Genomic DNA, 13584 nt, shown 5'->3' with positions numbered 1-13584 from the left:
CGCAGGCCCCGCCCACCCGCGGGCGGGAACCGCCCCTCCCCGAGCTGAGGCGCGAAGGGGCCGGCTGCGCAGGCGCGGGGCGCGAGCGCGTGCTGCGGCCGTTAGGGAGGCGGCGGCGGCGCTGAGGCGGGCGGTGGCGGAGGTGCGGGAATGCGGGAGCGGTCGTGGGAAGAGGGCAGAAACAGGTGCGGGGCTGGCGGGCCTGAGTAGCCCTGACCCGGGAATGGTGCTGGCTGCATCCTGCCTTCGTCCGGTCAAGAGAGGCCCGCGCACCGGACAGGCTTTGGGGGTGTTGGCGTGATCCCCTGGTTGTCACCGCTTCCTTCTCCTCCTTGGGCCCACGTTTCCCCTTGGCCAGGCCTTGCCTGGTACCACAGTCCCTCAGTGGCGTGTCTCATGGGCAGGCCTTTCCTTGGGGGGCACAGCTGGGAGGGAGGGAGGCAGCCGGTGGGAGCGTTGCCTTCACCTTCTGTCTCAAGGTTTGTCTGGAGGAAAGGGCCATCACTCATTGTATCAGCTAATGAAGCTTGTGAAGTCTTTGAGCTATGGCGTTTTGCAGCTTCATTACTTTTTATATCTTTTCCTAGTTCTGTTGAGGAGAGAAGATGGCTCATGCTCTCCCTCTTCCAATTCCCTGCCCAGTCCAGCTTGGAAGTCTAAAAGGTGACTCCCTGGAAGCTCAGCTCCATCAGTATGTCAGGCAAGGAAACTATGTGAAAGTGAAGAAGCTTCTGAAAAAAGGTAAAAGCTAAGTTTAGACGAGTAACGGCAGAAAAGTTTTACTTTCTTCTGTATGCTTATATTTGTGGTAAAAAATAGTCGACATGCTGTCTGTGTAATTCAGTTTTGTGAGTGAAATCTGTTTGCAGACTGTATTATATATGATTTTGTTTTTATGTAGTCCTGCAAGGAGCAGGGAGTCGGACTCGATCCTTATGGGTGCCTTCCAACTTGACGTGTTCTGTGGTTCGATAGTTGGCCTTTTCTGGGAAGTGGCACTAATTATTCCATCAAAAAATGTTGTATGAAGATAAGTGAATTGAAAAGGAAGCTACGCTTTTAGTTGTAAGGTGCTCATAAGAAAATGGTTGAAGTATTGCAAAACTAAAATTCTGAAAGTCTGCTTTAGGAACATACTCTTTAAAGTTCTGATTGCAAAATGCGTAAGGTATGGTTTAGGTACTGGTATTTGTGACGCCTAGATTTTTAACTGCATGGGAACAGGGAATTTTGTAAACGAAACGTGGTGCTTAGTGCGGTTCTATTTCGTTTTTACTATCGAGCTTCAACAGCGTGCGCTGTTCCGAGAGGCGTGACTTCACCGTGGCGCAGTGACGTGATGCGCAAGGCGGGGCTGCCCGCGGGCGCTGTGCGGCCGTGACGCTGCAGGCGGAGCCGCGCGCGGCCCGTGCGGGAGCGGCGCGTCTGATTGGGCGTCTGAGGCGGAGGATGCAAATGAGGGGGCGGGTCCCGGTGCCGCCCCGCCGAGCGGGGCCGCGGGGCCCGGAGCGGGGCCGCGGGGCCCGGGCCGCGCTGCGGCGGCGGCGGCGGCTGGGCGGGGGCGCGGGGGGTCGCCGTGGGTGCCGGGGGGCGGCGGGGGTGAGGGGTGGCCGTGCGTTGGGGGTGGGTGCGTGGCGGTGGGTGCCGGGGCGCGGGGGTTGGCGGGTTAAGACTATACTTTCAGGGATCATTTCTGTAGTTGGTCACTAGAGGAGAGTGATCTCACCTGATCGGCGTCACAAGCCACGAGGAGGAGCGTGGTGTTCTCTCCTGAGCGCGAGGCGGGCGGGCGGTGCTGCTTGTGCAGGGGCCGCCCGCCATTGATGACCGTTCCCGGCCCCTCGGGGCGCGGGAGGGAGAGAGCACGGGCTGAGTGGTTTGTGCCCTTTTTTTTTATGCTGGTTCCAAAAACAGCTCGGGTTCCTGGGGAGCGGGTGCGGCGCTGCGGGAGGCTCCGTGCCCGCCGAGGAGGTTGCAGACGTTTGTGCCGCAGCGGGGGCAGAGGCGCGGCACCGTGCGGTGCTGCCGGGGCGGGGCTGGGAGCGCGTCGGGGCCAGGGAGGCGCCGCTCTCGTCCCCGTCACGCCGCGCTGTCCCCGGAAGGCCGGGGGGCTCTGGGGCCGCGGGCGCCGCCCGTTGGCGAGGCAGAAGCCGCTCGCTGTGGGGTCGCGGGTGCGAGGGGCTTCGGGGGCCGCCCTGGCCCCGCTCAGAGCCGCGCGTGCTCGCCGTTGGTGTTGCGTCACTCGTGCCGCGGCGCCCCGGACCCGGGCTGCGCCCGGCGGTGGCGGGAGCGGCGCGCAGAGCGCGGTGGCGGGGCTGGCGTCACTGGGCGCCACGGGGCGCGCGGCCCGAGCCCTGCCCGAGGCCCCGCCGGGCGGAGCCGCGCCGGGGGGGCGGAGCCGCGCGCGGCCCGTGCGGGAGCGGCGCGTCTGATTGGGCGTCTGAGGCGGAGGATGCAAATGAGGGGGCGGGTCCCGGTGCCGCCCCGCCGAGCGGGGCCGCGGGGCCCGGGCCGCGCTGCGGCGGCGGCGGCGGCTGGGCGGGGGCGCGGGGGGTCGCCGTGGGTGCCGGGGGGCGGCGGGGGTGGGGGGTGGCCGTGCGTTGGGGGTGGGTGCGTGGCGGCGGGTGCCGGGGCGCGGGGGTTGGCGGGTTAAGACTATACTTTCAGGGATCATTTCTGTAGTTGGTCACTAGAGGAGAGTGATCTCACCTGATCGGCGTCACAAGCCACGAGGAGGAGCGTGGTGTTCTCTCCTGAGCGCGAGGCGGGCGGGCGGTGCTGCTTGTGCAGGGGCCGCCCGCCATTGATGACCGTTCCCGGCCCCTCGGGGCGCGGGAGGGAGAGAGCACGGGCTGAGTGGTTTGTGCCCTTTTTTTTATGCCGGTTCCAAAAGCAGCGGTGGGGGGGGCTGCGGGCCGCGGGCCGTCCGCTGCGGGCAGGTGCGTCCCGGCGGACACGCGTCGCCCCTCGCCTGCGTCCCGAGCCGCTCGGTGGATTTTCGATCGCGGCAGCAGAGCGGGCCTTCCCCGGGCAGGGCAGGGGGGAAGCCACCAGGCGGGTTTAGGTTTTAATGTCCGGTGTGGTGGTAAAAATCTACCTTTTTTTTTTTTTTTCAGTGAAAAGCTGCGCTTTGAACGGTTGTTAGTACCTGGGTGTGCAAGGCGGGCGGTGGTGCTCTCAGCCATCTGTTGTGTAGGGCCAGGTGATGAAGCCAGTGCATCCCCTTCAGAGCAGCAGACGGGGGACCTGCAGTGCTGCCTGACGGTGGTGCCTGGGCCTCTTCTCCTCTGGTGGTGTGGGGCAGAGGGAGCACGGACTGAGGCGGTCGTCTCTCCTGTCGTGTCATGAAAACGTTGCGACTGGCCCGTGCCATCTGAGTACAGTGGCTGGGGCGCAAAGTACAGAATTACAAGAGCAATTCTTTCTTCGTGCCCATGAGGTGTCCCATTCAAACCGGGGCACCCCGGATGCGGTTTTACACATGGTTCTGCTAAAGGGGCAGCCGCTGCCCGAGCACTCACACACCATTGAGGGGGTCGCACACGCACCACCCGAGACTTGGACTGCTCGGACCAGAGTACCCTCACTGCAGGTAGCTCCACTGAGCTGATGGGTGCCCCTTTTTGACTCCTCGCTCACACACACTCTCACCCTTGGCACTTTCTCTGCCCTCAGGCTCGACCCTAGGTTTCCTTGAAACAGAGTCTCGAACGTGAGGTACGTCAGGTGAATTCATTGAGTGGTACAGTGGTGAAAAACAGCTCGAGCTGGGTGCCTCCGGGCAGGGACCCCGAACAAAGAAATCCCTGGGCAATTGTACCGTTACGGTTTAAGTTCCCCTCTGTTCACGCAACAGTTCAGTCCGATAGTGATATTTGGGTCTGGGGTCTTGTTCCTTATTGGATCCTTTCCCTGTCTCCAGGCAGGATGTTCCTTCTCTTACCTTAATAGTTCCAGCTTCTGCTGATGGTTGCGGCTCCCTTATCTCCCTGGTTTGCACCGGTTTCAGGGCCTGCCTTCACGTGGCGAGGCAGGAGTTCAGCACGCAGTCACTGTGAAAGCTCGCAGCCTAAGGCTTCCACAGGCCTCGCTCCTAGCGCCATGTGTTGGAGTGTGAGCTGGAAAGTGACTTCTACAGCAGTTCTGGCACCTTCCAGGCGTGCAGGTACAAGGTGATTTGACCAGCTGCTACTTAACACACACGCGCATGCGCACATACGCAACTGTAATTGTATGGCGTCATTATCCATTTGCTTCTTTCCGGATCTAGGCACCCACGGAGCCAGTCTTGCTGCAGTCGCTTATCTATGATGCCATGGCGTGGGAGGGTTTCCCAGAAGTGTGAGAGGGGCCGGGGTGCCGGCCTTGTCTCGGTCGTCCAGGGTTGTCTTTTATCCTTCCCGGACAGATTTTAAGATTCCGAGAAACAAAGGTCATGATCTTCAGGGTGGGGGCTGTCCTCCTTGCAGTGAGCTGGGGTCCTGCAGTCGCGCTCGCTCAACCATGGCTGCGCAGAATGCTGTCACGTACCTTCAGAAAGTTCATACAGTGTCACAGGATAAAGGATAATGGCTACAACAGTGGGGACATGGGATTGATTCCCCAACGGTTCTCAGGAGGAGGCTTTTCACAGCCTGCGGGGGACGCGGAAGGCGGCGCAGGCTGGTGGGTTGGCTGCAGCTTGCCCGTGGCTCCGCAGCACGTGGGGTCTGGCGCCTCCTCGGCCCCCCGAAATCGCCGTTGGGGCGATGACGTCGTTTGTCGGTAGGTGACGGGGCCGGAGGCAGCGGAGCCCGGCCGTGACGCGCTGCGGTGCCAGCGGGAGCGGCTGCCGCTGCCGGCGGGGCCGTTCGCGCGTGCGGGACGCGTCGCGTGCGGAGCCCCGGGCCCGCGGGCTGCGCTGGCGGGGGCGGAGGAGGCGGAGCCGCGCGCGGGAGCGGCGCGTCTGATTGGGCGTCTGAGGCGGAGGATGCAAATGAGGGGGCGGGTCCCGGTGCCGCCCCGCCGAGCGGGGCCGCGGGGCCCGGAGCGGGGCCGCGGGGCCCGGGCCGCGCTGCGGCGGCGGCGGCGGCTGGGCGGGGGCGCGGGGGGTCGCCGTGGGTGCCGGGGGGCGGCGGGGGTGAGGGGTGGCCGTGCGTTGGGGGTGGGTGCGTGGCGGTGGGTGCCGGGGCGCGGGGGTTGGCGGGTTAAGACTATACTTTCAGGGATCATTTCTGTAGTTGGTCACTAGAGGAGAGTGATCTCACCTGATCGGCGTCACAAGCCACGAGGAGGAGCGTGGTGTTCTCTCCTGAGCGCGAGGCGGGCGGGCGGTGCTGCTTGTGCAGGGGCCGCCCGCCATTGATGACCGTTCCCGGCCCCTCGGGGCGCGGGAGGGAGAGAGCACGGGCTGAGTGGTTTGTGCCCTTTTTTTTTTATGCCGGTTCCAAAAGCAGCGGGGGGGGGGGCTGCGGGCCGCGGGCACGTTGTTCTCATATTAAATCCAAAACACAGCACTGTAACGGTTACTAAGGAGAAAATTATCTCTATCCCAGCTGAAACCAGGACAGTAGCCACCCCTTAATCCATACCATATGCGTCATGCCCAGCTCTCACACTTTCAAATACATTCCAATTAATCACTACCGCTTTTCCAGTCTTTTGAGAGCTATATATACACACACACACATATTTTTAATTTCCTTGTCTATAGGCTATCCCTCTAAAATGTTTGTTGAGTTCGTTTAGCCCATGACTTTGGGCGTCATCTGTCATAACAGTCTTTCAGGGCAGGAGAGATGGTGTGTGGTGTTGGATTGTTGCATGCTGAAGCCAGTTCTGGTTCCGTCACCGCTGCGCTTTGCTCGGATTCCTCAAAGTTCATTCTTCATTAATTTGGGTGATTCTTACTGTATACTGCTGATATGGCCCATGATGATCATTGAAGTGATGACATCTAGTATTATATAGCAACTAACATTATACAATTCAGTTCATTGGCTATTTTCACCCAAAATCAAATCCCCCTGAGGTACGCATCAGCCTTCCCCATCCTCCCGCATCACCCACCAAGTGCATCCAGGTCCTTGAGCAAAAGCAATCCCACAAATAGGTTTACCTCTGCCTGAAGCAGCAGTAACCCAGACTGTCTTCCCCGTCATATTTTTCAGGTGCACTACAGGGACTTTATCCCCCTCTACAGTATGTAAAAGTCTTGACTGGGCAGGGCCAGCTCGATTGGCAGATCTCCTAGTGTTGACTGACCAGGTGGCCTTTGCTAAATGTGTATCCCAGCATTTGAATGCCCCACCACCCATGGCTTTTAGTGTAGTCTTTAACAGTCCATTGTATCGTGCGATTTTCCCAGAGGCTGGTGCGTGATAGGGGATGGGCTATCCCTGCTCGATGCCGTGCTCTTTGCCCCAGGTGTCTGTGAGGCTGTTTCGGAAACGAGTCCCGTTGTCTGACTCAATTCTTTTTTGGGTGCCCTGTTGCCACAGGACTTGCTTTTCAAGGCCCAGGACAGTGTTGCGGGCAGTGGCATGGGGCATGGGATCTGTTTCCAGCCACCCGGTGGCTGCTTCCACCATTGTGAGCGCATGGCGCTTGCCTTGGCGGGTTTGTGGGAGTGGGATATAATCAATCGGCCAGGCCTCCCCGTATTTCTATTTCAGCCATCGTCCTCCATACCAGGGAGGCTTGAACCGCTCGGCTTGCTTGATTGCAGCGCATGTTTCGCATTCACAGATAGCCTGTGCAATAGCGTCCGTGGTCAGGTCCACCCCTCGATCAGGAGCCGATCTCTATGTTTCCCCCAACGGTTCTCAGGAGGAGGCTTTTCACAGCCTGCGGGGGACGCGGAAGGCGGCGCAGGCTGGTGGGTTGGCTGCAGCTTGCCCGTGGCTCCGCAGCACGTGGGGTCCGGCGCCTCCTCGGCCCCCCGAAATCGCCGTTGGGGCGATGACGTCGTTTGTCGGTAGGTGACGGGGCCGCAGGCAGCGGAGCCCGGCCGTGACGCGCTGCGGTGCCAGCGGGAGCGGCTGCCGCTGCCGGCGGGGCCGTTCGCGCGTGCGGGACGCGTCGCGTGCGGAGCCCCGGGCCCGCGGGCTGCGCTGGCGGGGGCGGAGGAGGCGGAGCCGCGCGCGGGAGCGGCGCGTCTGATTGGGCGTCTGAGGCGGAGGATGCAAATGAGGGGGCGGGTCCCGGTGCCGCCCCGCCGAGCGGGGCCGCGGGGCCCGGAGCGGGGCCGCGGGGCCCGGGCCGCGCTGCGGCGGCGGCGGCGGCTGGGCGGGGGCGCGGGGGGTCGCCGTGGGTGCCGGGGGGCGGCGGGGGTGGGGGTGGCCGTGCGTTGGGGGTGGGTGCGTGGCGGCGGGTGCCGGGGCGCGGGGGGTGGCGGGTTAAGACTATACTTTCAGGGATCATTTCTGTAGTTGGTCACTAGAGGAGAGTGATCTCACCTGATCGGCGTCACAAGCCACGAGGAGGAGCGTGGTGTTCTCTCCTGAGCGCGAGGCGGGCGGGCGGTGCTGCTTGTGCAGGGGCCGCCCGCCATTGATGACCGTTCCCGGCCCCTCGGGGCGCGGGAGGGAGAGAGCACGGGCTGAGTGGTTTGTGCCCTTTTTTTTTATGCCGGTTCCAAAAGCAGCTCGGGTTTTCTTAGACGTGACTGAAGTCACCCCGCACTTGTGGTTTCAGACTTTTATTTCTCTAGGCTACCTTTTTTCTTTCTAATGCAGCATGGAATTCATCGTTTTTGAAGAAAGCTGGTTAAAGTAACAAAATACTCGTCTAACTCTAAACTCTTAAGTACTACTTTAGAAGAGTCTAATTTTTGGTTTTTTTACTGCAGTCCTCTGCTGTTATCTGTACTTGTCCAGGTTAATACTTTGCCTCTGATATTTATACATCCTTTATTTGAAAACTTTGTGGACAAGCAGTGCCTGGTATGTATAGAAAGTTACAAGGAAGGTCATTTGCGCTTTTTTTTTTTTATTTTTCCAATTTCTGTTCATATCATTATGTTTTCATATTTCCAGTATCTCAGAGGGAATATGGCAGTCAGTGTCAGTGTTAATGGACTGTTGCCTTTCATTCGGGGTGGGGGGGAACCGGCCACTCTCCTCATAATCTTTTGTTTTCTTGCAGGTATTTTTGTTGATGCTGTAAATTCCATGGGCCAAACTTCACTCTTCACTGCTGCATTGCTAGGTCTTGGCAAAATAGTGGATGTGCTGTTGGATTATGGCTCAGATGCTAATCAGTTAAGTGTAAAAATAAATTTGTATTCTTAAATTGAAACTAATGTTTAATCTTTTTAGTGTTTTTAGTCAATGTAATGCACAATATTCACCGTATATAAATGAGGAAGTGCTTAAGATATGTGTTGCTATTTTAGCCAAAGATCCTCAGAGGTAAGTAGGTACCTAATTTTCCTTGTTTCATGGTGTATGTTGTTGTTTGGGAGTACAGAAACCATTCTAGGTATGCTGCTTTTTCCCCCAGAGGCACAGCTGGTTGAGTGTGGTAGGGGCAGGTTGAAACGTTTCTGCTTTACCATTCCCTAGTCGCTGTTACGATGGAAGCACCCCAGTCCATGCAGCTGCGTTCTCAGGAAATCAGTGGGTTCTTAGCAAGTTATTGGATGAAGGAGGTGATCTGAGAGTACACGATAAAAATGGAAAAAATCCTCAGTGCTGGGCTATGTCAGCTGGAAAAGAAAGCAGTGCTCAGGTACGTGTGTGTAATATGTGTCAAATATGTGCTAGATAAGGGCTCACATCTTCATTTTAAAGTGAAGAAACTCCAGCATTCCAGGGAGAAATTCTTGGCTTTTACACGTTAAATGATTATTTAACAGTATTTTTCAACATCAGTAATGGTATTTTGAGGTCCTCATGATTCAGATTATTTAACTAAGGTTTTGCTCAGGCGCAGGGGCATGTCCATCCGTAACTTGTTAGGACCTTTATGCGTAAGTGTGCAGTGAGGAGAATGACAGGCCCTTGTTTTCGATCCCTGATGTATGCAGTTTGTTTGCATGTATGTGCAATTCAGGAGTAAACCTGAAGTTGTTTTCAAGCATGTATCAGTCATGCATGAGCAGCGTCAGCAAATGTGTCTTTTTTGCTAGCATGGTAGCAAAATGCAACATCAAGCAAGCTTACTCATGACTGCCATGTTGATTTGAAACTCGGATTATAATACTTCTTTTTCCTGTTATTACAATACTCTGCTTAAAAAGAAACCTGGTGTTACAATTTTCAGTAAGTGAATGTCTTGAAAGTTAGTCATCTACTGTTTGAAGTAAGCTTTCTCTTATGTTTTCATGTAATTGATTTTCTTCAAGTTTTTCTGTGTATCCATGTCTCAAAATGCCTATTTAAATGTTGCAAGTAACTAGTTATTTTTTCAGTAGTCGTGATCTACTAATTTCAAATGGTTGATCTTGCAGTTCTGAAGTAATTTTGTTGTTGTTTTTTCCCTCCCCCTCCTCTCTAGATGCTGGAATTTATACAGCGTTGTACGTTCCACATGCAGGCTGCCATTCAAAATTTTCCCTCTGATCTACTCAGGAAGGTTGGCTCATCAAAAGCACTGGTCTGCAGTCCGTCTAGGTTTGGGGGTCTTGTTCAAGGGTAAGAATATATTCTCAAGTACTGAGGGATTGAGCTACAAGGGCTTTTACTTCCATATTCTTTTCTCTTAAAATGAACGTGTTCTTCTTTCTTTTTGACAGTGTCAGTTTTAAAACCAATATGTGTTAGGAATGATGATACTTTTTATTTCTGTTGTGAGAGGTCCAAATAGACGCTTGATAGTTGTAAATATCTGTATATTAAGAGTTACTCTTGAAATCAGCAATGTGAAGTACTGGATTTTAATAATATTCAAATGGCAGCAACATGAAGTAATTCGTTTCTTGATTTTTTAAGGTCACTGCAAATCTTTTGGAGGTGTGTTTCCAGCCGTTTCAAGAGCTTTTATGTCAGATACATGTTAGGGAAAATACATACTTGTGAACAAAAAGTGATGCGGGATGCCTATATATATATATATATATATTTTATTTTTTTTTTAATTGGCTATCTTGCTTTAAACAAATGCACGTTGTAACAGTGTATCTAAAATGTTTTAATGAATTGCACAATAATTTGGAATTTCAGCATCCGCATCACACTTTTTGTGTGGGACCAGTCAAATGCGACGTTTGAAATACATGGCTGCTGCGGAATTTCTGCATTTTTGTCTCTCTCTCTCTCTTTTTGTATTTTAGTCAAAAGCCTTGGCATATTAGTTACTCTTATTGCTTATGTTTTTGATACGTAGAAATGTTGACAGCCTTCTGGGTAGATTTCTAAAAGATGGAGCTAATGCAGCCAAGAACATTTACAGCTTTGGTTTTGGGAAGGTAAGATGCTATGGATAATGGCTTTGTAATGATATTAGTACAGTTTTTCAGTCACATATTTTTCACAGTAGTTTACCCCACCTGTGTTATTTTTAATTTTTAGTGTGTTCTTATTTCTACTGAAATAGTAGAAAAAAGCTGTGGCGAGTGCAAATATTGAGGCCTTTAGCCATTAGTAGGCCCTATCAGAGGGAAGCTGTTTTGCAACAGGCAACAGAAACTCTCCTGTTAAATGTCACCTGCGGGAGTTCTCAATGACTCTCTCTGCTTTCCCTATTTCAATTTCACTAGAAAGTTAAGCTTCTGACATAGATATCTTAACATTGCATTTTGATGCTTTGGCTGATGCTCCCATCGCAGCGATTGCGCTCCAGGTTTTGGTGAGCTTGCAGCAGATGTGATGGATCTTGGGAACTCTTGCATATTCCTTTTGGTTATGCCCCGGTGGTGTTTCAGTTTTATCTTGCAGGCAGCAGGCATCTAGGGTACTTGGCATCTCTCCCTATTATTGGGGAAAAAGACGTGGTTCAGGGAGATGATGAACCAGCATTTTCTTACCATGTTGGACCGTACATGATCATGACAAAGTAAGTGGACTCAAAGGGATTTTAGCCCTTCTTAGTGTGTATCTGTTACTATTAAGCAGCAAGTTGTTGTACCAGATGCTTTGTTTGGATAGTTTTGGGGTTTTTTTTCGGTCTATTCTGTATTCATTCACTGCCTTCTGCTTGCAACTTGTTTTCTGCAGTCCACTGATTAATATCTTCTTTAGACTCCCTTGATATCTGTAGGTTGCTGTTGTCATTTCCAGCAATATTAACCCATTCATTGATAGCAGTGTTTCAGTACTGGTTCCTTTTGTGGTGGGAAATACGTTGCTGGGGTTGCACAGATTATGTTGCTCAGTGTTTAGTCCTTGTAATTGTTGGGTCAGACCTCAGGCCTCCGGATATGTATGGCTGCAGCCCACTTGCTCACACCTAAGGTGAAATGAGAGTTGCAAGTGCAAACTGAACCTTTTTTTTAATCTTTTGCATTGTGTAGCAAGTAGTTGTGCCTCAGAGGTGTCCAGAGAATTGACAGATTGGTAATTTAATCTTCCCAAAGCTCTGGCTTGTATCACAGTGGGCTGACGGCCTTCAGCGAAAGGAGTTTTAGAGTGTCCTTGTTCTTTACCTTGGGTTATGGAAGGTAGCGTCTTTGGACAGCAAACCTGTCCTGCTACATTCAGTCTTTAACAGGATGAGAATTTATTGTCCATTTGAAAGACTATATGCTACAGCCAGGATCATCAAAGTAATGTTACTACCAGTAGGAGACAGCACCAGAGCATTTCAGAATTACAAAATTATTGGTAAGTAATCCCATAACTGGGAAAAAATACTGCAGAAAGCATCTCGTAGAAATTCCTCTTCTTCTCCTTGTAGCTTAATGTGGGGAGGCAGCAGAGTTACAGTGAAGGAACTCAGCTTTGAGCCCCGTCAGAACTGTAGTAAACTACGCTTAGCTGATCTTCTCATTGCAGAGCAGGAACGTAGTAGGTAAGAAAGAATGTGCAGTAGCCCCAAGTGCTCCTGGGGTTTTGGTGTCTCCAGTGGTGTGAGGAAATGTGACTGACCTCGGGACGACTGTCAGGTTGGGGTTGCACTTTCTCTCCAAATGAGAAATACGGGTCTTCTCTTTGCCTGTCTCTTCCCACTCCATTTGCTCCCCAGGGGATAACACAGGAGAAGATGATGCTTTCTTCTCGTATGTCTGGATGAATGCTTCATCGCACATTTCTTGGATGGCTTATTTATAGATTCTCCTAGTTGTGACAGCAAGCACTGTTTCCTAAATGCCTCCTAATCTATGGTTCTTTTAAAATTTTGGTTAGTTTAATGAAAAGTTAGAAGCATTCACATTGTGTTGATAAAAACAGCCAGAAGGTCAGGACTCTTTCTCTTTTAATCTCAGATTTGCCTTACAATTTTTTTTTTTCCTCTCCCTTTGCAGTAAACTCCGTCATCCTCATTTGCTACAGTTGATGTCTGTTTGTCTGTCTAGTGACTTGGAGAAAACCCGTTTAGTATATGAAAGGGTTAACTTTGGTTCTCTGTACAGCATCCTTCACGAAAGGGTAATTGGAATACTTGTGGTTTTAAAATAGTAATTAATTGAGAGGAAGAAGTTTAGTAACTACATCTACCATCTTTACTCAAAGAACAAGAAGACAAAATCGTCAGTCTGTGTATCCAGGTTTCTATCTCATTGCACAGTATCAGATACTCTGTAAGCTGGTGAAGTTTGTGATTGGCAAATGCTTCAGTTAATGTTTAAGTGCAACTGCCTTGATTTTCTCGTTTGGTGTCAGTATTAAAATGGCTGCTGTTAAATTCGATTGAACTTTTAGTCTTCTGCCTGTGGTTGTATACTGCAAATGTGGCGAAACCAGCTTTTGCCCTTGAATATTTGCATGTAGTACATTGCCAGCTGCCCATGTATAAAAGCAAAGGCTTGAACTCAGTAGTGAGTTTTGGTTTGTTGTGGGTTTTTTGGGTTTTTTTTTGTTTTTTTTTAATCAACTGATCTGTGTTTTATTTTTGTCATTCAATATTTTTCTTTTTTTTGCAGTTAATTGAGTTGTTATTTCTTTAACTGTTTGAATGCAGACATCTAAGTTACGTTAAGGAGAAATTGCAGTCAAAGGCAAGAAAGTCTAAGAGTTCATTCTGCTTCAGAGTCAATTTTAGCATAGTCAATATGCGGGTTTTTTTTCCTAATTTTTAAGGTATTATTAGTTGGTTTGGTATTGAGAACAAACATTATTTAGCAAGTGCAATTCATCTGACTTTTACTATAGTATGTTTCATGTTTGCTTTCTTTGCCTTCTTCTGTACAATAATAGTTTTCCCCTACATCAAGCTTTAAAGATCTGCAATGCAAATTTGGTACTTCTGGTTTTTTTCAGCATACAGAATTCCCAGTACTGCACATGGAGACGATTTTGCATGTGCTGCTTCAAATTAATGATGCTTTGCGTTTTCTACACTCCCGTGGATTTATCCACCGTTCAGTTACCTCCTACGCTATTCAGATTGTTTCTTCTGGTGAGGCAAAGCTGTGCAACTTGGAATACATGATAGAGAGGTAAAGAACTTCCTCACTGTTTCTGTGAAAGGGACAAACACAAGTAAAGTCAAATTTAGTGCTAAATT

At 51.8% G+C, this 13584-nt stretch overlaps 1 protein-coding gene across 1 annotated transcript in view; it reads left to right on the top strand.

The window, feature by feature from the left end:
* The first annotated feature begins 1 nt into the window (after position 1).
* TEX14 (testis expressed 14, intercellular bridge forming factor) overlaps positions 2-13584 on the top strand; it is a 35198-nt gene continuing 21615 nt past the window's right edge. The window contains 9 exon segments of the mRNA XM_082327915.1: positions 2-741; positions 8125-8239; positions 8544-8709; positions 9478-9614; positions 10306-10387; positions 10844-10974; positions 11815-11928; positions 12383-12506; positions 13338-13516. Of these exon segments, the coding sequence (XP_082184041.1) occupies positions 606-741; positions 8125-8239; positions 8544-8709; positions 9478-9614; positions 10306-10387; positions 10844-10974; positions 11815-11928; positions 12383-12506; positions 13338-13516 (1184 nt within the window). The 5' untranslated portion in view covers positions 2-605.

This window comes from Platalea leucorodia, assembly GCF_965183815.1.
Source record: "Platalea leucorodia genome assembly, chromosome: 16".
Classification (NCBI taxonomy): domain Eukaryota; kingdom Metazoa; phylum Chordata; class Aves; order Pelecaniformes; family Threskiornithidae; genus Platalea; species Platalea leucorodia.
This window is presented reverse-complemented; position numbering and strand designations above follow the sequence as displayed.